The sequence below is a fragment of the Lissotriton helveticus genome, chromosome 5_1 (assembly GCF_964261635.1).
Source record: "Lissotriton helveticus chromosome 5_1, aLisHel1.1, whole genome shotgun sequence".
Lineage (NCBI taxonomy): Eukaryota > Metazoa > Chordata > Amphibia > Caudata > Salamandridae > Lissotriton > Lissotriton helveticus.
The window spans coordinates 206,962,455-206,988,089 of record NC_136065.1 but is presented as its reverse complement, the minus strand read 5'-3'; the positions used below and the strand labels follow the sequence as shown (position 1 = coordinate 206,988,089).

The 25,635-nt window shown below is 47.1% G+C and overlaps 1 protein-coding gene across 1 annotated transcript in view; it reads left to right on the top strand.

The window, feature by feature from the left end:
- The window catches only part of LOC144752426 (uncharacterized), a 1,170,660-nt gene that overhangs the window by 793,134 nt on the left and 351,891 nt on the right, over positions 1-25,635 (top strand). The window contains exons 37-38 of the mRNA XM_078640356.1: positions 18,759-18,803; positions 21,406-21,513. Coding sequence (XP_078496482.1) covers positions 18,759-18,803; positions 21,406-21,513 — 153 coding nt within the window. The remainder of the gene's footprint in view (positions 1-18,758; positions 18,804-21,405; positions 21,514-25,635) is intronic.

The following is a 25,635-nucleotide window of genomic DNA, read 5'->3' as shown; positions in this document are numbered from 1 at the left end:
TGAACCCAACACCATGTTGCCCTTTAGGTGGCAGTTGCCTCAGCAATTTTTTATGAATCCAGTACGGGATAGGATAAACAAATGTCTAGCTAACGTGTCAAGAATTTTCACTTCATTATATTAAGGACACAGAGGCGAGGATAATGCGTCTCTGTCTTTACTGCATTTTTAACAGCAGGTAATAGCAATAAAAAACTAAAAATTACATTTCCCGTGAATAGTATCATTACATTAGATATCACCTGCTCCAATCCCCATGATGGTAGTCCTTTGAGTGTTGACTTTACTTTTTTGCTTCCTCTTTCTTTGTCATCATAACCAACATATCAACATAACTGTAAACCACGAATCTCTGCTCAAATGAACCGAACCAAGTCCCAAAGTTTAAACCAGGACAAGCACGTCCATCAGCCAATACGCCAACTACCAGTTGGGTCCAAAACTGGACATTCCTTCGTGCCTGAGCCTGAAGCTTGACGACCAGGAAAGGGCAAATCCTCTGTTTTCGATCTTCAAACTGTGTCCGTACTGGGAGGAACCATCTTGGGTATGTTTCTGAACATTTCCAGAAATGAAAAGGCATAGAGCCATCAATTCTGGTCTTCTGAATGAACCATCCAGTAAAGTTTTATGACATCGGTGGGTAAGAACATAACATTGCATTATCACAAATGATACAGTGTAATCACATAACATCATAATCCAAGACAAATATATGTAATCAAGCCAGGGTGGGATAATCCTCGCCTCCGTGCCCTTAATTGAATTCAAAATTCCTAACAGGTTAGCTAGAAATTTTACTATTCTATGTCTGAACTGGAAGATCTGATTATGCTTGTTTAATGCTGTGCCACCACCAGTGATGCAACATCCACAGTCGGTTTGCTATAGAAAGTCTTGAAAGTTGACTCAGAGGACCAATCTACCGCTTTCATAATATCCTCAAGACCGACATCTAAGGAGTAGGATTTGGATGCAGTAGTCCTTCTAGCTGAGTGAGCTCCAAAAGTAGAGATGTCTGTGCCTGCTTCTGTTAGTAGGCAACGCATCCATCTACCCAGTGTAGCCGATGTCACAGGATTATGAGGCTTTTGTAAAGCGATAAGTAATTGTCTCCTTGTATCTTGTCTCACTTTGCCAGTGCATGCCTCGTACACCTTCAGACATTGAACCACACACATATTTTGTGTTATTTAGGAAGGCTGAATAAGAAACTGATCTTGAATCGGATTTCATACGTTTCGTAATACTAAGGGAAACTCCTCCCGGATAGAAAGTTCTACCAGCGAGGTCCAGAGCAACAACATCTTATACTCTCTAGCTTGAGATCAAATATAACAACCTGGTGTGCTTAGCTGAGATTTGCTTGTGGTATCTGTTATCTGGCCAATGTTCTAAAAAATCTGAGGACTACATTTCTCCAGTATTACATCTTTCATAGATTCACATGCTTGTATCTTCCCCGTCGTCATGGTGGGATTCTCACGGTAACAGAATGACCAAAGCAGTATCATAGAGAAGAAAAACTGCATAGAAAAGCCCATAGGGACTGTAGTATTTGGTAACCAGACCTCCTCATTGTTTGGTCCAAAAATCAGCCAATCAGCATTGCTGCCCTGCCCTCACACTCCCCAGCAGAAGCTTCCTGCCTCAGATTTCCAACCGCCTTCGTGTGAGAAAGTAGTCTCCCTGAGCTCTGCTCAGTTTTGCTTTTCCTGAGTGAACTATTGACCTTTTATTTCAACTATCTTTTCATCTGGATTAAGGTATTGTGTGTACCTTTTATTTTCATAATGGCTGAAAGCTCTAAAAAGAGGCTATTCAGGCCTTGCAGATCCTGTGGGAAGGCTAGACTTTTCTCTGAGGATCCCCACAAGGACTGCTTATATTGCCTTCATCCTAAGCATGTGGCCAAGGATTGTAAATATTGTAGAACCTTGTCTGCTTAAACTCTGAGAGACAGAGAGGCTTGTTTGCTGTTGTGGCTTCAAAAGAAGAAGGCCGCATCAGACTCAGATTCTGAGGAGGAATCATCTAAATTGACTCAAAAAAAGAGAAAGGCCTCGCATTCTGAGGAGAGGGTGGAGCCTAAAAAGGTTAAATCTAAGGAGAAAGTGGCGTCATCTCTTCCTCTTACTCCCCTCAAGAAGCAGTCAGGTCAGAAAGGGGCAGGATCTGCTCCGTCGACCAGTTCCCTGGTTTCTTCTGCGAAATCTGTGGTAATTTCTTCAGCCCCGTCGACGACTGCACCGTCGACGATGGTTGTTTCGACAACGGCGGCTCCGTCGATGACAAGAGTTAAGGCGTCAACGACGACCACGTCGACGAGTATTTCAACCCCGTCGACGAAGAAACCGTCGACGACAAAGACGGCGTCGACGACGAAGATGTCGACGACTCCGTCGACGGCGGCCCCATCGACGGCGGTCTCGTCGACGAAGACTTTGGTGACGACGGCTCCGTCGACGATGGCTATGTCGTCGACGACACCGTCGGCGACGACTGTAATTTCAAAGGCTTTTAAATCGCCACAATCGAAGACTATGATCTCTATTCGATCTTTTCAGTCATCGAGGGGATCGGCGACTATAAGCAAATCTGCAGAATTCACGGCGTGGACGCAGATTTCGCCCCTACCACCATCTTCTTTACTAGAGCAAGATTCAGAAGGAGAGGAGTCGTCAGGTGCGGCCTACAGCCCTTCACAGCTCAGAATAAAGAGCCAGGACACAGACGAGGAAGAGGTGTTTTCCTTCAAGGAGAGAGCTCAATCTACGAGATATGAATCTTTCCAGGAAACATGTAATTATAATGAGGATGACGAGCAACAAGAGGAGTCACGAGAAGAGTCACGAGAAGAGTCTGTCTCCATACCCACTTCTCTTGTCTCGGACCTGAGATTAATGATTAATGACTACTACCGTCGTTTTCCAGAGGCAAATGCGCCTCCGTCATCTACGCCGGTGGTTCCATCGCAACCTCCGAAGACTCAATCTACTCCTCAGGAGCAGGTGGTGAGGTCACCACCAGTGATAACAATCAGGGACGATTTGACAGAGTCTGATGAGGATGATCAGCCTGAGGAAGGTGAACTTGTACAAGATCTACAGGACAGGAGTGGAATGAGTACATTTTGCCGTCGGCTCCTTCACCTATTCCGCCGCCAATCACTTCCCCTCCTCAGGACATTGGAGGTTTCCATGACATTATGGAGAAAGCGGCAAAAAGGTTTGATTTGGATATGGAGGTTAAAGAAACTGAATGTTTCTTATATGATTTCAAAGATGATGCCAGGAAATCTGCTCGTTCAATTCCGATTATCCCTCACGTTTGGGAAGAAGGCCTGAAAATTCTAAAGACACCAGCTTCTATTGCGGTTTCGGTTCCTAGAATCGAAAAGAAATATAGAGCACCAGAATCTGCGGCAGCCTGTCTTATAGGACACCCGAGGCCGGAGTCGGTGGTGACGCAGGCAGCGCAGAGGACCTCGAAGAATCCAGTGGCTACTTCATTGGTACCGCCAGACAAGGAAGGGCGGAGAATGGATGGAGCCGGGAAGAGGTTTGCGGTCATGGCAGCCTCTACGATTAAAGCAGCCAATGCTATGGCCCTTATTAGCCGTTTTAATAGGCAAATGTGGTGTAATTTGGCACCCATTCTATCTGCACTGCCGGAGGATAAGAAAGCAGAGGCAGAGTCTATCCTTCGAGATGGGGCTAAGTCAGCATCAGAATCTATTGACATTGCCGTGGATGTATCCTCTATGGCGTTCAGGCAGATGGCAGGAGCAGTTTCGCTCCGGAGACAGGGTTGGCTAAAGGCAACATCCTTTCGTCCGGAGGTGCAAGCAAAGATTGTAGACATGCCTTTCGATGGTGAAAATCTTTTTGGAAAGCACGTCGACGAGGCGCTGCAAGGTATCAAAGCAGACACAGATACAGCTAGAGCACTGGGATCACTTCAGCAAGGAAGGTTTCAGTCCTTTCGCAAAAGAGGTGCGAGGGGTCAATTTAATCAGAGGCCCTCATTTCAGACCAACAGATATCAGCCTTATAACCAACAGGGATATAGGCAATACAATGCAGGCAATCAGTACAGGGCCTCCAACTCCTCTTACCAGCAGCAGTCTAGGGGCAAGACCTCCAATAGAGGGAGGAATCAACAGTCTAACAAACGTCAATGATTTCAGGCAGGCGCTCCCCACACAGCAGATCCCGGAAAACAACCACTATCTGTCTCAATACTTGAACAACTGGATGTCTATAACAGCGGACAAATGGGTTTTGGACGTAATAAGCAGAGGCCATACCCTGGAGTTTGTGGAGATACTACCAAATCACCCCCCGGTACCCAGGCATCACCAACACCGTCAAGTTCTGCAAAACGAAGTCCTGTCACTTTTGCAGAAGGGGACTATAGAGGAAGTACCTCAACAACACCGAGGGAAAGGCTTCTATTCGCATTTCTTCCTCATCAAAAAGAAACAAACTCTGAAGTGGAGACAGGTATTGGATTTGAGAGATCTGAATCAATACATAAAGAAAATTCCCTTCCGAATGCTTTCCTTGCAAGAGATCCTTCTAATGTTAAAAGAGAAAGACTACATGGCGTCACTGGATCTCATGGACGCATACTTCCATATCCCAATTCATCGGAAGCGCAGGAAGTTTCTAAGGTTCGCTGTGGAGAGTCGCCATTTCCAATTCAAGGTGTTGCCTTTTGGCCTCAAATCGGCCCGAGGGTGTTTACCAAATGCATGGCCCCGGTGGAGGCACACTTAAGATTGAAGGGGCATTGCATTTACCCATATCTCGACGATTGGCTAGTGACAGGGCCATCATTCGCAAGAGCCAGAAGGTCCCTTCAGTGCTGCATCCGCCTTTTCCATCGGTTAGGGCTAAGGACCAACTTGGAGAAGTCTTCACTGATTCCAGCTCAGGGCATTCAATTTCTAGGGGCATGGATATGCACCAAGGAAATGAAAGCATACCCATCCGAGGACAGGATGAGGAAAATAATAAGCCTTGCAACATCCCTTCAAACAAAAAGGTTCACTTTTGTGCGGATGTACAAATCCTTGTTGGGGATGATGTCCTCTTGCATCCCGCTAATTCCAGACTGCCGTCTTCGGATGAGACCCTTGCAGGAACATCTAGACGAGCAGTGGGTTCAGTCCAAGGGAACCTTCGAAGATCGGATTACCATCACTCAACGTATGAAGGTGGCCATGTCATGGTGGAAGGTTCAGAGGAACTTGAATCAGGGTCTCAGCTTTGTCCCTCAAAAACACAACTTTGTGATGACGACGGATGCTTCGTTACAGGGATGGGGTGCACACCTACAGGAACTGGAGATTCAAGGACACTGGTCAGAGTGGGAAGCACAGCTTCACATAAATTTGTTGGAACTCAAAGCGGTGTTTCTGGGGCTTCAAGCTTTCCTACCCAGAATATAGAACTCGTCAGTGCTAATTCGAACGGACAGCACCACGACTATGTTTTATCTTCTGAAGCAAGGAGGAACAAGATCCAAACCTCTGTCTGCGCTGGCGCAAAGAATTTGGAAATGGCTGATAAATCACAACGTTTCTATTCGAGTGCAGCATATACAAGGCATCCTCAACACAAGAGCGGATGTCCTAAGTCGCACATCAAGTGTGCTGCACGAGTGGGAACTGGACGACACTCAGCTGCACAAGGTATTCCAAAGATGGGGCACACCAACGTTCGACTTGTTCGCAACCCGGGACAATTCGAAGTGCGTTCAGTTTGCGTCCAGGTACCCTCAGAGGGATTCCAAGGGAGATGCGTTTCACATGGACTGGACGGGAATGTTCGCTTACGCGTTCCCGCCAATTCCTTTGATACCACGAGTGATTCTCAAAATGAGATCAGAACCATGTCATGTCATTCCGATAGCACCAGCCTGGCCGAGGCAGGCATGGTTTTCAGATCTGCTGCAGACGTCGAAGGGCAGCAAGGTGCAATTCCCGACATTCCAGAGCCTCATATCAATGAGCAACGGACAAATTCTGCATCCGGACCTACCATCGCTAAAGTTATCCGCATGGAACCTCATGAGTGGGAATTTCAAGCCATGAATATTCCACAAGACTGCAGACGAATACTTTCACAATCCAGAGCTATGTCAACCAACAAGACATACACAGCCAAATGGACACGTTTCTGTCACTGGTGTACTAGTCAAGGGCTGCATCCATTGACGGTACCCCCAGAAGGTATTCTGCCCTACCTCTTGTCATTATCAAAAGCAGGTCTGTCTCATGCCTCGCTGAAGGTGCATTTGGCGGCGATTTCACGATTTAGAAGAACGCCAGATGAGCCATCTCTCTGGTCCCACAGGCTGATAAAAGAGTTCGTTAAAGGGCTTTTTTGAGCTTTTCCACCTATTCTACGACCGCCAGTACCCTGGCACCTCAATACAGTCTTGACGCAGCTTATGAGGCCACCATTCGAGCCTATACACAAGACAGACTTACAATTCCTATCTTGGAAGACAGCCCTGCTACTAGCTCTGACCTCGGCGAGGAGAGTTAGCGAAATACAAGCCTTTTCAGTGGAAGAGCCTTTCCTGCAATTTCGTCAGGACAGGGTTATACTTCGGACAAATCCTGAGTTTATACCCAAGGTCCCTACTTCTTTTCACTTGAATGAGCCAGTTATTTTGCCTACCTTCTTCAACAGTCCCTCATCTGAAGCAGAAAGAGCGCTGCACTCTTTAGACATCGCTAGATGTTTGAAATTCTACATCGAACGAACAAGAACATTCCGCAAATCTAAACAATTGTTCATTGCATTTGAAGGTCAGAGGAAAGGGCTACCTCTGTCAAGACTGAGTATCGCCAGATGGATATCATCGGCTATCATTAAGTGTCATGAGAAAGCCGGAAAGCCACTTAATTCCAGAGTGACTGCTCATTCCACAAGAAAGATGGCGACATCGATAGCCTTATTTGCAGGAGTGTCTCTACCTGACATCTGCAGAGCAGCGACTTGGAAGAGTGTGCATTCATTTACTAAGCACTACTGTCTCGACACTGCGTGGAAGGAGGACACGGCAGTGGGGCAAGCTGTTCTGAAACGTCTGTTTCAATAAGGTATTCTGTATTGCTCTATTGATACTCTATGCAATGTGTGGATGTATATGTATATATTTATATATCTATATGTAGAATCTGATTTTGTTATACATTGTTTTCTATTCTTATCTGCCCTGTATATTTTCAGATCATGTTCTAACGATATTTCAGCTGCAGAACTTCCTTCTGGGTTCTATCCTGGAAATGCTGCAGGCTTTGTGGGTACTACTTACTACTCTGATACAAGCATGTGAATCTATGAAAGATGTAATACTGGAGAAGGAATTAGTTACTTACCTGTACACTATAGTTCTCCAGTATTATCTTTCATAGATTCACATGCGCCCGCCCGCCTCCCCGTTTCTCAGGCAGAACTTATTGTCTCGGTATTTATCCAGGTCTCTCACTTGGGGCCGGAAATCTGAGGCAGGAAGCTTCTGCTGGGGAGTGTGAGGGCAGGGCAGCAATGCTGATTGGTTGATTTTTGGACCAAACAATGAGGAGCTCTGGTTACCAAATACTACAGTCCCTATGGGCTTTTCTATGCAGTTTTTCTTCTCTATGATACTGCTTTGGTCATTCTGTTACCGTGAGACTCCCACCATGACGACGGGGAAGATACAAGCATGTGAATCTATGAAAGATAATACTGGAGAACTATAGTGTACAGGTAAGTAACTAATTCCTTACATACCATAATTTAGAATACTTAGGTTGTGGAGGGTTTGACAACTAATGCCTCTCATAACTTTGCGTGTCAAAGGAGGGTCCTTAAGTGGCTTCCCTTCAATTGGACGGTGACCTGCCAAAATAGCCAATATGAAATTGTTTATTGACCTATAAGCTAAACTGGAACGTGCCAAATCAGATAAGAAATTAATCACCAGATAGCATTCCACCCCCACAGGATCTACACTCTGTTTGTTACACCAACCACACCATCTCCTCCATGCCAAACCATAACATTTGTGGGTGCTTGCAGACCAAACCTGCTTGATGTAGCCAACAGCTTGTTGTAAAATTTCTGGCAGACTTCATCTTTCCCTGGAATTTCTCATGCCATCAACGTGAGCTGTCCTGAGAGGATCAGGGGATGAGAGTGACTCACTGGGTCCAGCAACAGATTCAGATGAGTTGGAATTTTCTCCATAAGAGCACACACTAACTCTAGAGCTACAGGGTACCATGGCTGTGCCTTCCTCAAAAGAGTCACCAGAATGATCTCCTCCTACTGACACCTGACTTGAAATAGGACCCTGGGAATCATTATGAAAGGTGGGAACGCATACTTCAGTATTTAAGACCAATCCTAGAGATATGAATCTGTCACCTGAGTGCTCAGGTCTGGGCATCAACTGAAGAAGATGGGTAGTTGACAATTGAGTTGTGATGCAAATAGGTCCTCTTTGCATGGACCCTACAGGCTGTTTGGGGAACAGAAGAATTTCTGGAGAAGTCTCCAGCCGCTGGCTACCGTAGGATAACGGGAGCGTCAGTCCACTATTGTATTCTTCTACCCTGGAAGATATTCTGCCATGACTGCGATCCGGTGTTGGAGGCAGAAGTGTCAAAACAATTTGGTAATGTCTGCCAAATGTCATGACTTTGTTCCACCCAACTGAAATGTTGTCCATTCTCAGCCGAACGCAAAAGTCTGTCTTTGAAGGAGGTAAGCTTTCGATAGCAAAGGAGCCCACCTGCAGTTCCAGACAATTCATGTGGAGATCAAGCTCCGATTCTGACCATAGACCCACCCCCCATGAACACCGGGCCCCCCTCTCGCTCCCCAGACACTTATCGGCTGGCATTTGAATCTATAATGATCTCTTGGAAGCTGCCAAAAATCTCCGTGCCATTACTAAGACACCATGTGGTCTAACTAACAAGCCAATTCCTTCTTGGCTTCGTCCGATAATCTGATTTATTCTGCATATGTCACTCCTTTCAGCAGATGTTAATTCTTCAACCTCTGCTGGGCCCTGTAATGAAGAGGGCAGGGAAATATAACTTCTATTGATGAGGCCAGATGACCCGCAATCCGGGCTATGGATCTCATGGACACAGCCTGACTGCTCAACGCAGACCTTCAATTATTTCTTGATTTATCAAATCTTTTGAGGCGGGAGAATCACTTGTGTCAGAATCAAATCTGTCTGGATTCCCAAACATTCCAAGTGCTCAGAGGGAATCGGGTGGACTTCTGTTTGTTTATGATAAAGCCCAAGTCCTGCAAGAGTTAGACAGGTGCCGCAACACTGTCTGCTGCTCTTGTGCAGTCAGAATGAAGATTGTCAAGGTAAACAATCAGGTGAACTTCCCTTGCTCTCAGGTGTTCCCCCACCTGTCTCATCAGTATGGTGAAGTACCCAGAAGATGACAAGAGAACGAAGGGAAGGACTTTTAATTTTAAACTTCAGCTTTGCAACTGGAACTGCAGGAACTCCCTATGTGGAGGAAATATGGGGACTGAGAAGTAAGCCTCCTCAGATCCAAATGGACCATCCAGTTGCTCTCTTGAAAAATATCTGGAGGGATAATCCTTTCTATCTTGAAATGCCAGTAAACAACCGAGGCAGTAAATTATTTCTAATTCACAACCAGACAGTAGCCACCACCTTTATCTCTGCTAGAAAGAAGGCACTGATGAATCCCTTGTGGTGTGAATCGTCTGGGCAAAACACCTCTTTGTGCAAGAGTATCTGAATTTCTGTGGTTATAACGGTCTGCTTGCTTAGTGAAAAATACAGTATGTATGGGGAAAGAGACCAGTGAGGGGTTTCATAACATTCCAGTTTGTACCACTGAACAGTTTTGAGAACCCATGGATTTTGGGTAATTTACCACCAATTGTGAAGAAAGAAGCAAATCCTGCCCTCCAAAATTATTTCCAAAAGAGGAATAATTCTCACCTATAAGATTGCTCCTTGCAGTCCTCTGTGGTTCCCCTGTAGAGAAACAGTTCTACCTCCCCGGGGAAGAAAGTGGTAATGGTTGAGGCATCATACCACCACTCTCTGCCACGGGGGGAGTATTCATGATGGGAGTATTGGAAAGCACAACAGCCTGACGAGCACTTTCTGCCTTGCCCGGCCCTGCTAAAAAGGGTCTGTCTAAAGACTTTCTTGAAGGACAATTGTGCTTTGCCCAAAATACAGTAAGTGGACACAAATTTACCCAGGTCTTTCACAAACAGGCCCCAAAGAGAAGTCCTTTTGCTACAGGACCGGCTTCTGAGGCCGCCAAATCATCCCGCTTTGGGTCTATGGGCATTAATATCAATGGCCTGTGCTCAGTCTAAATGGCACAATTGCCATTGCCTAATTGACAGATGGCTCACTGAGCCCATTCTACCAAAATGTCTGGGTCTATGGCATTGTATGCTTCCTTTGCATGGAGGGCAAGTACGAGGATTTTGGTCAAGGGTCCTGACATATCTAGCAGTTTGTTTTGACAGTTAAGCCAAGCTCTATCCAAACCCTTTTTCCGGTAGTGGAGAATTTCTTCATGACGGTGACCATTGTAGGATCAACCTCTGTGTCTCCATGACTCTCCCTGGTAAGTCTGGTCTCGGGCACTCGGCATGAAGCTGAGCTCTGACTTCTTTCCAAAAGCTTTGTTTTATGTGTGCCGGTACATAATCTCCAACTTTTTGTGGGGCACCCAGCTGGAAGACTGTAGATGAATAATTTCACTGGGTTCAAAATCTAAGACCTTAGGGTATTTGGAGCCTAAAGAGGGGTTGTCAGAAAGTTCAAAATGGTTTCTTTTGCTTGGCCTTGGCTCATTGTCTTGGAAATGGACACTATTCCTGGAGTGTGACGAGGCCAAATTTATGTCAATGAAGGTATCTATTTTTGCTGGGACATTAGGGAGATGGGCTTCCCCTAGTTGAGGGGCTCAGAAGCCGTGATCGTTCACCATGGAGCCAGTTAGTAATTCAAAAGCTTCTGAATGGGGCCACTTAGGGGTGCACACTTTAACTGTGCCTGCTTTGGTAGGCATGGCAGCGGTGCCCCCTGCTGTAGGAACTGGCCATGCTGCGCGGCTTAACCCCATAATTGTTTGGGTAATAGCCCCAGACCCCGGGCTAGGGCTCTATTAACAGAGTCGTGGATGATATAATCCAATGTCCCGTTCCAAGTTGTCATCTGGATCTTCTTGGTAAGCCTCCACATCTGCCACATAATGTCGTATTGAGCCATAACGTGAGTAATGATACCTTTCCAGGACATTTGGAGGCATGGGTGAGTTTTAAATCCCCTGTCAAGCGAATTACAGGCCCAAGACAATTGTGTGTGGAGGGAGCAGCCTGACTAAAACACTCTAGGCAGAGCCTTTTGAATTTTACTATCCTGATCAGTCTCCACTGATCAGGGCGTTGCTGTGGAGCCGCTGAGGGTGAGAATGAGCCATGCAGTATAAGCACAATGCTGCTGTCTAAAAAATGGTGAGGGCAATCATTCAAAAATCATGGGACTGCCGCACATGTTCGCAAGGCTTTTCGCCCTAGACATGAAAAGAGGACTGCGCCTGTTGCGTGGGCCAGCACAGTCCAATCCCTGCACCCACTCCACAAGAGGCCTACCAGCGTCGGGTGACTACCGGCATGTAAAATGGGTGAGCATGCCCGTTTTTAACTTAAACGTGGGGGAACAAACACAGCAAATAATAACAATAATTAAAGCCCTCTAGGTAGGGTTTTTCCCTCTACATGTTACGGGCCCTCAATTAATTAAACATCGCCGCCTTGTCATACAAACAGTTATAAGTACAAATACGGAGTTACTTAAGTGGCTGCTCAGAGCGAAGAAAGAAGAAGCAAGATGGTGGAGTCTGTACTATGTGCACCTCATGGCCAATACTGCTTGGCCCTGAACCCCAATTAATGACATCAGTTCTCACAGTCTTACAGTTTGGGACTGACCTCGAGCTGGCACCTCCCCCTTTTCTATTGGTTCAGCTGCGCCCAGCTGCACCAGTGCATGCTGACGTATTCTGAGCTCTGGGGTCCCCGCAGCTCAGTACATCCCATCCAACCTCCAATAATTAGATTACTCAGTTTTACTTGCATACATAGTTCATCAGCCGCTGTGTGGGGGTTGCATTAGGCCTCAGCCTAGCAGGTTGACCTCGTCCTCCTCTCACTCCCTAAGGCTCCTCATCTATAGGTTGGGTGACTCTTGGTTGATTGTCGGGGATACCAGTTCCTAGATCTAGAGAGCGATTCGTCCCTAGTCCTAACATATGAGCATCACAAATGTCCACATCATCACCCACCAGTTCCTCACTAGTAAGGGTGTATTCCACACTGTTTCATGGGCGGCCTTCTTCCACCTTCCAAAACCAGGATATGTTGAGGGTGACAGTCTTGATCCATGGAGAGCCATGACCATCCATACCTGAACTCTCATGACCACCCAGGCCTCTCTCTTGAATGGTGTCCTATGCCTCCACCCGGGATGGCGATCCTTGATAAATATTCGATCACCTACTCCCAGGCACTGCTCTTGTCAACCTACTGGCCCATTAATTGGTTTGCTCTCTCCTTCCCTGAGTACCCTCCAACTCGACTGGGGTCCACCCTAACCACATGGGAATGCTGTATTTGACTGGTCTCTGAAAGAGCAACTGTTTTGGGATGCACTGGGTCGTGCAGAGAGTTACAATGTGATTCACTCTCAGAAAACGATATAAACTCCATTCCAGAGCCTCTCCCTGATCCACTACAATCCTGAGTTCCTTATTCAGAGTTCTCATGAACCTTTTCACAGTGCCATTAGCCTGTGGCCACTGTGGTGTTTTTTTTTTTGGTGCTGCATACCTAGCCCTTATAAGTACTTCCGGAATTCCGCATCCCTGAAATGGACGTCCATTGTCAGTTTTGATCATTTCCGGCAGCCCATACTCTACCATTGCTTTCTCCAGCACAGGGTGCACATGAGAAAAGGCTACGGCTGCCACTAGTTCAACTACTGGGTATTTCGACTATTCATCCACAATCAAAAGTGTAAGCCGCCTGTAGGAAGCTGGCTCTGTATATACTATTCCAAAGTAAGTTAGAGTCTGCACAGAGCCTATGTGGTTCCCAGAATTATGACAGAGGCAACATTAATTACAAACCACTCTCTCTGTGGTAGCGTGGGCAAGCAGTTAGGCTTATCCAGAGGGTGTGTTAAGCATTTATTGTATTCACTCACTCAAGGACTGATTACAGACACTCAGACACAGAACCCAGACCAATTGGGTAAGTGTAAAAAAGGTACACAAGAACAATGCAAGACTTGGTACAGGTGGGTAGAATGTACTTTCAATAGTAAACCTTTTAACAGTCATGCAGTTGGGAATGGATTTGCAATTATTACAGGTTGGTATGACTTCAAAAAGCAGCTTAAATTACACAGTAATACTTTCAGATTACAGGGACCACTTGGGGTGGTATGCCTAGATACCAAGCTGAGGGATCTCATGGTAAGTAAGCCATTTTAGACTTTGCAGTGTAGTTATCCTTTCTCCATACAAACATCAGTTCAACACTTAAGCCCAAAATCTCATAACATGGGTTCCTATGGAAGAAAAATGGTTATCATTTTCATAGGTAAGCAAATGTCTCATGAGTGAGAGTGTTGGAGGTTAGGCCCAAGGTTCCCCAAGGTCTAGGTAGGCACTAAAGTTGCACCTACAGCGGCATTGGGGCAGCCGGGTGCAGAGTGCAGAGGCCCAAGGTTAGCCAATGGGGCTAAGGGGGCCTTCGGTTAGGGACTGCTCATGAGCAAGCCACTCGGGTTTGGGAGCAAAGCTCCTGGGGTTAAGATCAGCACTGTGGAGGCCAAAAATCAGCAGAGGAGCTGTACCACCAGCAGCACTGAGGCGGTCGGGTGCAGTGTGCCAAGAAGACGTTGGGGGCCCTGTGGTTTCCAATGGAGACCTTTGGTTCGGCAAAATTGCTGCAGGCTCGGCCAGGGAGACTTCCTGAAGGTGACCAGTGGCTGAATAGGTTTAGTGGGTCATTGGGGGATTCCTGGACACCGTTGGTTGAGCCATCCAAGAACGTGGTGCATCGGGTGCAGAAGTGTATAATGGCAATGGGTCTTCTTACCAGCTCCAGTCGCTGCAGGCGTCGTCGTGAAGCATGAGGGAGGTCAGGGATCACCAGATTAGGATTGCTTGGGAGACCTCCTCGTGATGTTAGGCCACTCGGGCCGTGACTGTAGGGTGCAGAGTGGTGCAGAATCTCCGGGCCGCCGTGATCCGAATTCTGGTTTTGGAGCCTTTGTCAAGCTAATCCGGTGCTCACGTGAGACAGAGTCTGTAAGGTGAATGCTGGTCAGGTCCTCTGGGCTCTGGGGAAGCTGCTGGAAATCCTGGTTTCTGTGCTGTAGGCAGGTCAGAGTCAGGACAGGCCGGTAGGGCTGGGGCCAAAGCAGTAAGTGATCTCTTCTTCCTTGGTCAACACAGCTCCTCGGTCCTTCTTCTTTCTTACTCGAATCTGAGAAGCCAAGGTTCAATGTCACCCCTAAATACTAAATTTGATACCAAACTTCTCAGTTTTCAGTGGAGCCATTATGTTGTTGTGTAGTTCGTAATGACCAGCTCCCAGCACAATATACTCCTAATGGCAGCACTGCACTTACACTGTCTAAGAATGTACTTAGACACTGTAGGGGTACAGGGGTCAGGCACCTGTACCCTCACCACGGGTACAGGGCACACAGTTAGAGGGGTGACTGATCTATGCCAGGGCAGTGGGTTGTAGGCATAGCACACAGGGATGTGTACCATGTCGACTTTTCACTTTGTTCTGCCTCAAAACACGCCGCCTGCAAAGGCAGTGTGTGTGTGTAAAGGTACAGGGCCTCTAAGGGTGGCACAATGAGCGCTGCAGCCCTTAGAGGCCTTCCGTGGTTAAAGTGCCCTGGGTACCTGTGATACCATTTACCAGGAGCTGACCTGTGTCCAGAGAGTGCCTATTGGGTGTACAAGGTACAGTGTTGGGGAAAGAACACAGGCCCTGGGAACCTGATTGGCTCCTAGATCCAGCACTGGGGTCTCAACTTAAAACAGGTAAGTAATTTCATTTCAGTATTTCGTATAATTTTTAAGGAATATTTCGAGTTTTCAAAAGTAGACACAGTAGAAATTTAATAGAAAAGCAGACAATGGATTCCTATGGAGAAAATACAGGTTACTAGTAAATCCGTTAAGGATTACTTTTGCGGTTCAGTACTGGGCTACATGGTACAGTACTGGCTTCTCTCCTGATCACAGGTGAGTACTTCGGAATTTGGTTGATTTTATATGAATATTTTAAGTTTCCAAAACTTCACACTTAGAAGATTTTTCGAGTCAAGCCAGTCAATGTGATCCAATGGCAGGTAAGTGAGTTACCGGTTTCCAGGTGAGTACTCGACTGGTGAAGTTAAGGTTCTGGGCATAGGGTCCCCCAGGGTCAGGTAGGTACAGTTGGTTCACCCTCAGCGGCACAGGGGTGGCCGGGTGCAGAGGTAGTTAGACCCAATGTCATCCACTAAGGGGTAGAGGGCCTCTTGGTGGTTGGTGGCTGCTGGCTAGCAGGCCACGCGGCTTTGGGAGCTGGGCTCCTGGTCACTTGCTCAGGGCAAAGGGGGAAGTAGGATAGGGCAAGGGTGGCACGGCCAGCGGCACTCGGGTGGCTGGGTGCTTTTGAGCCATCGGGTGCTCAATGTTATTCAATGGGAAAGGTAAAAGATGAGCAAAGGCTGCAGGCTCGGGGACGGAGACTCTTCAGGGGCGACCACCACTTCGAGAGGTAAGGTGGGATCTTGGAGAACAGGTAGGTACCTCAAAGGAAGGCGCAGGGGGTTGCAGGGCGCCGGGTGCAGGGGTTTCTTTAGGGGTCGGAAAAGCTTACCCTCTGCTGGTTGCGGTTGGGGGGCCCCTGGTTCTGAGTCTGCAGGCGTTGTCTGGTTCGTCGAGGAGAGTCTTTGGGCACTGGACTAAGGGTCCCAGTCGCCGGGGGGACGTCCTAGTGGTCTTGGATCACTTGGGCACGGGCTGGGCTCGGCGGGTGCAGAGTGGGTTTGGTCTCTGAGCTTTCTGGTTGGCACCAGGGGGGATTGTTGCAGCAGAGCCTCTGCTGATGGGAGTCCCAGTCTTTCAGAGGGTCAAGGCAGGCAGGTCCTCTGGGTGTCCCAAGGTTGCTGTCCGCAGGAGTTGCCGGGATTTAGGCAGGAGCAGGTTCCAGGATCGACAGGCCATTAGGGCTGGGGCCAAGTCAGTTGTTGTCGTCCTGTTGTTAGCAGCTGCGCGGCGGGTCTTCTTCCTCTTGATCTTTTTTCCTCTTTTCTTATTGGGATCTCCTGAAGGAAGGTTCAGGGAGCCCCTAAATACTGAATTTAGGGGCGGTACAGGTATGGCAAGGGCAGGGACTAATAGTCCCTGTCCTGGGGTGGGTACACCCCCTAGCCTGCTCCTCTCCTGTGGGAGGGGGACAGGAGCCTAGCTGTGATTGGGCAGGGCTCCCCATCTTCAAGATGGCCAGAGCCCGGGGTCGTGCTTCACCTCGTCTCCCCCACCTGAGGGGTGGGGTTGGCACAGGCTGGGACACCCCCCTTCCTGACGTAGTTTTTCCCTCCAGTCTTCCCGCCAGAGTGGGGGTCAGGACTGGTGGGGGTCAGTTGCTGGGTACAGCAAATGGTCTGGAGAAGCTCTCAGAGGCGGCATGCCTTTGAAGCTTCCCCCTGCCCATCCTGGGGGCGGAGACCTAGCACCTCGCCCAGGATGTGCATTGATGCAGGCCCAGAAGAGCGGGGGCTCTCCACCCAGGGGTCCAGCAACATGTCTGCTGTGTGGCAGCCTCTGCAGCCACTCAGCCCAGATGTGGATTGTGAGTTAGGTTTTCAGGGGGCATCTCTAAGATGTCCTCTGGTGCATTTCACATTAAATCCCACACTGGCATCAGTGCAGGTTTAATGTGTTGAGAAGTTTGGTACCAAACTTGTCAGTCTTCAGTGTAGCCATTATTGTGCTGTGGAGTCTGTAATGACAACCTCCCAGCACCATATACCCTTAATGGCATCACTGCACTTACAGCGCCAGGAATGGCCCTGGGTACTGTTGGTGCACAGGGCTCATGCACCCGTGCCCACAACGCTGGCATAGGGCACCTAGCTAGAGGGGTGACTGAAGTATGCCAGGGCAGTGGGTTCTGTGGGCGTGGCACACAGGGATGTGTGCCATGTCTACTCTTTGTTTAGTTCTGTACTTAGACACTCGGCCTGCAAAGGCAGTGTGTTGGTGTCAGGGTACAGGGCCCCTGAGGGTGGCACAATAAGTGCTGTAGTCCTCAGGGGTCTTCTCTGGTCACCATGCCTTGGGTACCTAGGGTACTATTTACTAGGGGCTGACAGATGGCCATAGATGCCAATTGGGTTTTAGTTTCAACACAGTTTTAGGGAAGGAACACGGGCACTGGGTACCTGGTTGGCAGGAACCCAGGGCACACTCAGTCAAAGCTCATCAGCAGTTCAGAAAAAAGTGGGGGCATACCAATGCAAGAAAGATGACACTTTCTCACACTGAGCAAGCAAGCAAAGAGGCATGGTCTATTAAGAAAGTTGTTGGAGCTCTGGCAGAGCTGTGGTAGGACCACCCATGTGCATTCACTGACCTCTCCTCCCAATAAAACTGCCCAGTGCTACGGGGGCGGGGGGAGTCGAGGGCTCTGCATTCCAACCAGGAGCGGTGCCCATGGGCTCTAACTAAGATGGATCATGGGCCTTTTTAATACTGGCATACCTACCACCAATGAGAGCATGGATTGGTGGCATCATGTCCAATCCTGAGAGCTCGGACTACTGCTGGCAGAGAACTTTCCCTCATGCTGTGCTTTTTGATAGCCAATCTAGATAGCAGTAGGAAAAAGTTTATTTTGAATGCTAAAAATGATGTGATGGCGGCAGATGCACTAACACTTCTGGCTCCACTATGGCTCTACTCCAGCTAAGGAGGCCTGGCAAAAACCACAGACCAAGGCACAGGCTGGTTCCATTTATCCAGAGTGGTTGAGGAAACACAGACAAACAAGATCTACCACTGCCCTCAGGTATTTATGGAACTATCCCTAACACTGCAAATACTTGATGGGGAGGGGACAGAGAGAGAGTGTGCAGAGATAAGTGAGTATGGAAACACCCAACACCACTGAAATGTCTGTCCAGAAGAGTGGGAGCAAAATCTCTGTGGAAAGTGCAGGCTGACAGCGAGCATGGGTTGTGTCCCCTTCCAGAGCAGGAAAGGGCTCAGAGGCATCAGCCAAGAACCCCTTGAGCATAGGTATAGCAACATGAGTAGCCAACAAAAGGGGGAAGGTGGAGGTGGATGAAGCAAAGCTAAAAGTAAAAGATACCCTTCCATTTTGATGCAGTGGACTAAAGAAGACGTTGCAGAAGTCAGGTAGATATAAATAAAGTTTAAGTTGGTACTATAGAAATTATATGTAGAGGAATGAGAAAAGCGGAAGTAAGCACTGCAGAAGTAAGAGCATGTAAGCAAGGCACGCTGGGTTGATACTGAAGTCTTACAAGAAAAAGGGAATATGAGAGTGGAGCTTTCTGCAGTATTGGGTTGGTTATAGTGATCTTTTGACCATGTTTTCTAAACAATATTGCTTTACATTTTTCAGGGACGAACAGGAGAGCCGGGCTCCAGAGGCCTTCCTGGATTGCCTGTAAGTGAACTCTGTGCAGTACTGCTTTGATGATTGTTTTAAATAATAAAGTTCTTGTTGTTAGAGTGTTCTCTGATTTATGCCTGGAGTGGCCAAATATTAAGTGACAATGAACACTTCTGCAATTATTAATTCAACTTAAAAAGTAGGCTATTCTGTTGCAATTTGTCTAACCAGTGTCAATCACTCTTAGTAGCATCCCAACCCATTGTTTTTTTGTTCAACATGGAATGGAATGGAATGGAAGTGGTTTATATAAAGCGCGATAGCTACCCTGAGGCGCCCTAGCACTGCGGACTGGCGTGTGTAATTGAAAGGTGGAACTGAATGTATTTATTGAATAGTAGGGTTTTTAGCTTTTTACGAAAGGATAGCAGGTTGGGCTCCGATCGGAGGTGAAGAGGAAGGGAATTCCCCAGTCCTGCTGTGTTATAGGAGAATGTTCGGCCCCCGCACCTGGCTCTCCGAATCTTAGGTACTGTGACGCGGAAGGCATGGGCGGATCTAAGCTGTCTGCTTGGGTGGTAGGGGGAGATCAGAGAGTGATTAATGATGTCCCCCTTTCTCCAGAAGGCCCCGTGTGCGATACACAAGCTCTTAAATTCGATTATTTTCCTAATTGGGAGCCAGTGGAGATCTCTTATTTCTGATTTTACTGGGAGGCGACGGGGAATCTGGAGGCGGGTTCATGCGGCACAGTTCTGGGTGACTTGAAGCTTGTTTAGGGTAGCTTGGGGGGCCCCCAAGTAGAGGGCATTTCCGAAGTCCAGACAGGAGAGGGTAAGGCCCTGAATCATAATCTGTCTTGCCTTGAACGGAAGGAGGGGGAGGATTTTGCAAATGAGCCTGATTATACCAAAGCAGGTGGCTGAGAGTTTGACTGCTTGGAAGTTGAAGTTGAGTGCCTTATCCAGCCAGATTCCCAGGCTCTTAATTGTATCCTCGGCTATAGGGGCAGGTCCGAGACAAGGTGGCCACATAGAGTCAATAGAGTGGTGTGGGAAATTGCCTAGCACCATCAGCTCGGTCTTGTCTCCATTTAGTTTGAGACAAGACGAGGTCATCCATGAGAAAACTGCTTCTAACCAGCTCCTCATGTCACTGAGCCTGGATTGGGAGTGGTTCAGAGCCACCACTAGCTGAGTATCGTCCGCATAAGAGGTGATTTTTAGTCCAAATGGGCGAACGATCTCAGCCAGGGGGCTCATACACACATTGAAAAGTGTAGGGCTCAGGGAGGAGCCCTGTGGCACTCCGCAGTTGAGTGGTTTGCTGGGGGAGGTGACTTCGCCTTCGAAGACTTGAAAGTAGCGGTCCGACAGAAAGACTCGAACCATGTGATAGCTTTTGTTGATATTCCTAGATTTGTAAGCCTGTGCAGCAGGATGTTATGGTTTACGGTATCAAAGGCATCTGAGGTCCAGGAGTATGATGGTCGCAGCACCTCCTTGATCCGTAATCACAGCGAGGAGAGCGGTCTCCGTCCCCTGCATGGGTCGAAATCCTGTCTGGGAGGGGTCTAACAGGTGATGTGTTTCGAGAAACTCTGTCAGCGTGTTTTTAACATGTTTCTCAGTGATTTTGCTTAGCCAGGGCAGTAAGGAGATTGGTCGGTAGTTTGCTGTTTTTTTTTTTATCTAGGTTAGTTTTTTTAAGGAGGGCTTTGACCATTGCCCGTTTCCAACTTGGTGCGACGATGCCTGTGGCAAGAGAGGTGTTAATCAGGTAAAGGATGGTGGGGAGAATATGTGTGGAGACAGTCCACAAGGAGTGCGGAGGTGCTGGGTCGTTAGGGGAGCCAGATTTGACCTGGACCATGATGGATTGTAAGATAGTGGGGTACAGCGGGGGAAGGGTTTCCAGGAAGACTGAGGGTTGGACCCCTGGCTCCGTGTGCTCAGCTAGTGAGGGGGGGGGGGTTGAGCGTGGGGGAAGGAGTAATAGATGGTGTGGATTCTGTTATAGAACTCGGCTAGATCATTGCAGCGTGATTGGGCATTGTGAGGATCTAGGGGTTTTTCTGGGAGTTTGAGAAGGGTTTTTGCGATTTGGTATATTTCTTTAGGCCTTGAGGCTGCTTCACTGATTTTGTTTTCAGTTTGGACCCAGCCATATGCAAACCAGTCTTAACACTGCTCCAATAAGAACCGTCCAGCCCAAATTGCCTGGCCAGGTCCTCCCTGAACCAAAACACAAGCAACCTAAGACCGGTTTCACCCTGATTAGGGCTCATCAGTTAGGTGTAACCTGTGAAGGTTGAAGTGCTTGTCTTCCCCATTCCAGAAGTTCTGCTTTTAACTCTGACTGGTTAGGTGGTATGAACAGTCATTCTTCCCACTGGAAGGCCAGCTCCTCTGTCTCAAAATGCCATAGCACTGGCAGATGTTTTGTCTTACAAATGCCACCTATCAAATGGCATCTAACATATCATTCTTTGCAAGCCAGTTACACCATCTCTTTTTAATTTCATAGTGTTTATTTTCAAAACAGACATAAGCTTGTGCTTTGCCATCCATCAATAATTAAGTATCCATTTGTAATCTTGCTTCATAATTACTATGTTTTATTTACAAACACATATCCAAGTGTTTTAATTCTACAGGGCCCAGTAGGTACTCCAGGCCCTGATGGAAGCCCAGGAAATCCTGGCCCGAAAGGAAATCTTGGACCTCCCGGAGAATTAGGACCCGCTGGCCCCAATGGATATCCAGTAGGTGCCTCATTTGTACTCGCTTAATGCACACAAAAGCATCTAGTTGTTTGCTGGGCTTACGGACCATCGTCCTATCACTGCATGACCACATGTTTTCATGCTTACGATTTTGCTGCTTTCTTCTTGTGAGTCGTACGTATGGTCTCTGGATTCTCTTCACATGTTCACAATAATTATTTATTTAGGGTTTTTTATATAGGAAAGGCCATACCTTGATAGCAACCATGCCAGTTGTATATGACATAGCAGTATGAAATAAGTTTGTGTACCTGAATATGTAGGTATTGAAATGTATGTAGCACAATTCTAAACGTGTAAAACTGGAGCACAGCACAAGATGCAAGGGATAAATTCAAGGTTGCAAACATTACAAAAGTACGAGTAAGCAGCGAGGGCTTACCTTAAAAATCCAGTGAGGACCTTGTAGCAAAGGACTCTTGATTAGTTCTTCTTGAACACTGCCATATGGTAGATGTGAGATGTGGTACTGCAATTTGTTTTCAAGGTGAAATGTTCCTTGTTGTGTCTGCCATTTTATTTTTCTCCGATTGCTGCTTCAGGAAGGCTGATGATAGCCAGGTGCAGAGATCTCACACTCCATTTTGCACATGTTTGCTCCCAACAACCCCATTGCTACCTGCTGTAAAGAGCTAATTCTTTACACAATGGCTGTGTCCAAAAAGCTGTAAAACAAATGACATTTGAAAGAGAACTTCCCCATAGAGCTTCTTAGACCTTAGACTGTGAATCTACATCCCTATTGGGGGAAATGTGTACAAACCTGGCATCCAAACCACCCACTTTGTTCCAGATTGCAGTTCTTCTTCATTAAGGAAGAGCACACTCCTTCAAATACTCCAAGAGCTGCTGTCTGACCAAAACTTGTGTCTACATGAACGCTAGACTCTAACTTCCTGTACTTTCTGCCGGAGCACGTGATGGTTTTTCCTAAAGTGCTTGGCAGTCGGCTTGACTGCCAAGAGAGGGAAGGATTGGTTCTGACCCTAATAGAAAAGAACCTGTCCAGAAGGAGAAATCCAGCATATTCCCGGCATGGAGAGAACCCAGAGAAAGCTGACTACCAACTGAGTGGGAAGTCCAGTTCAACCCAAGCTGTGAGCGTGTTCCTGGAGCGGTTCCCCTTGTGTACTGAGCCAAAACTTTTGCAAGAACAAGAATCATTGTTTTAACCAGCAATCTGCCATTCACCCAAGAGAGTTATGCTGTTGGTGTCTCACTTTGGGGGAGGAGTCACATCACAGCAAAAGTGGATTTCCCTTATCGGTCTGGATGCCACAACTGCAGAAGATGGCCCGTCAGAGATGCCTCACCTTGGAGGCTGCAATTGCAGTAGTTGAGCATCTTCCAGCACTCTGCCAAGGAGGACACCATTGCTGAAGATGAGTTCTTCTGTACAGGCCTGCTATGCTGACTTCATCCCGTGGTCCTTGTTCTAATGCGTGATCACCGTCACGATCCCCACAGAAGTGATGCAACCACTGTGAGTGAGGTCAGGTTCTCAAACTAGGCCCTCGGCACTGAGAGAAATGCAATGCAAACCAGCTGGTAAAATCAGGACGTAACCTTTCACTTGAGCAAAATATTACAACGTGCAGATGAGTTTGCCACATGGTCTTCAGACTTTATGCCAAGTAACTGTACCTGGGGGAAAAAGACATTGAACTGATTTACCCATTTAATCTGTGGGATATTTGAAGAAATCTGCCAGTGTGCTCAATCAACACCTATGCCCACTTGGTCCTTAGTCATTAGATTTCACCTATAGTGGGGATAGGTATTACCATAAGTGGGACGTAAAACCTTAGTGAAATTTGTAACTGAGTTTACAGCACTGTATTTGCATTCTTATTAATCAGTGTAGTATTTACTTTTAGTGTGAGATTAAATTACTTCCTTTTAACTAAAGGATAAGCACTGGGCTGGACAATACGTTGTCGTATCTGTTAAGTAGTCTGTTGATGGCAGAGCTTTTGTCCCACATACTACCTCCACAAGAATCCTTGGACTACTTGACATCGCTACCCTGTGACTCGAGCATGGAAAGGTTGTGCTTGGCCCAGTTTGCAGAGCCATAATAAAATGGGCCCAGGACATCAGTGGCAAATGACCTCAACCATTATGGTTGGGCTCTTGTAGTCCCTGCCTACCCAGTATACCCTCCATCACCACCGGCAGCGTGTGTTTGTATGGTTTTAGATGTACCTGGATGAGTGATAGTAGAGTCCATTGGACTCCACAAGTGTCAACTGCACTAGATGTGGGTCTTCTTTGTGCCGGTCTATCAATATACATTTCAGACATTGTGGCCTGCACGTGCACCGCACCTCTCTCCCCGAAACCAGTGGCTCCTGTTGAGTGGGTGTAGCTGCAATTACCCTGTGAAAATTAAACTTTCCTGTCCCTCTTTTGAGTTTGAGCCTGTATCTCTGTGGAGATAGTCATCATTTCTGGAACAATTCCACATCCGTCTGGAACAGGATATGCATTAGTTCTGCATCACCTGGACTTGAGTTAATCACGCCGGTGTCATGCCACTCTAGGAAAAAAAGGGCCTTTACAAATTAAAAAGGTGTAATCCACCTTATTTGGCAGGTTGGGTGATCAGGCTAAGATAAATACAGACTTCGTTGACCAGTATTTTGTACAGTGCTTCCACTTGTCATTAAAGAGGACCTGTGCTCCAGCACAAAAGAAGTGAAAACAAAACAAATAGCCAAGATTACAATTTCTGCTTCATCTCCACACTGAGCTTCAGTCTGTCAAAGACACCAATTAGAAACTGTGTAGACAGAGGGACTTACCTGCTTTAACAAAGAGCTGGAGTGCATGCCCTTGCAATTTACAAAGCCCAGCTGCCTGGTAATACCTATGTAACACAGCTGTGATGGACTGAGATTACACCATGGACATGAGCTGACAATGAACCAAGCATGACAACTTCTGGGCCACAGGGAGTCTCCATTGCTCTAAATCATTATAAAGGGTGCCTCACCTTCCTTTAACCTTGTGTACTGATAGGGTGTCTGTTCCTACCCATCTGACCTTTCATGGAAATCTTTTAGACTCTACTTTAAAACCCTGTTATTGAGTGCTGGCTGTAAATGTCCCTGATTTCAGAATTGTTGGAATCATCACTCTATCCCAAGCAGTTGCTTTGATATTGCAGTTTAATCTCCCACTCAAGACACCTTCTCCATGTCAGTATTTTATTGGCCTTTGACATTCCTATGCCAGTTATGGGTGCCTTCAGTCACAACAAAATCACAACTACAGCCAGTGGATACTGGGATTTGGGCCTCACTACCTCATTCCAGCATAAGGGATTCTTATAGTGAACTGGCATCCTAGCCACAAACTGACTCTACCTGTGTAACTAGTAGGTATTAGGCATGGATTTCAGTGGCTGTCCTTCAGCAGACACTGGTTACTAATCCCCGGATTGAAACACTCCTCCTTCATGGGCACCACTGGGAAGACCATAAACAAAACCTTTTACCATCTTTTGGTTTCATAGAAAGTAAATTAGGTTGATTGTGTAGTACGTTCCAGTCTCTGAAACTGAAATGAAGTCGCTGCATATGAATACTCTCAGGAACATAAGTTTTGGCCTTTGATTTAACTTTGTAAAATAATTTGAGTCATTGTAGAGCCAAATGCTCCTGAGGAGATTTGACCAGAGCTGAATCTTTGCCCATAGGATAACCTGGCTGTAGGTTCAGTGTTAAACAAATCTATAATGACTAGCGCTAAGGAACTGAAATAGTGTTTTGGGTTGGTTCTCGGGTCCAGAAGGTGCTAAGCGTTTCTGTTTGTTAGATTTTTCAAAGGTGTGATGCTGTTTCTGCAATTCGAAATCCACACCACTTCCTAGAGGAAGCCTTCTGATGGATACATCTGCTTGTGGATTCCTCACCTTGTGAATATCCCCTGCACCAGCAGCATCGAAAATGTTTCATAGCTCTCCACGCCGACGAGGATGATGTCACAATAGCATGGCTCTGCTGACGCCACCGAAGCCATAAGAGAGCTTCGTCGGCGTGATGACGTCAGTTCCCTTTTTTCCGCGCCATCGACGCTAACGGTTTTCTAGGACTCTCC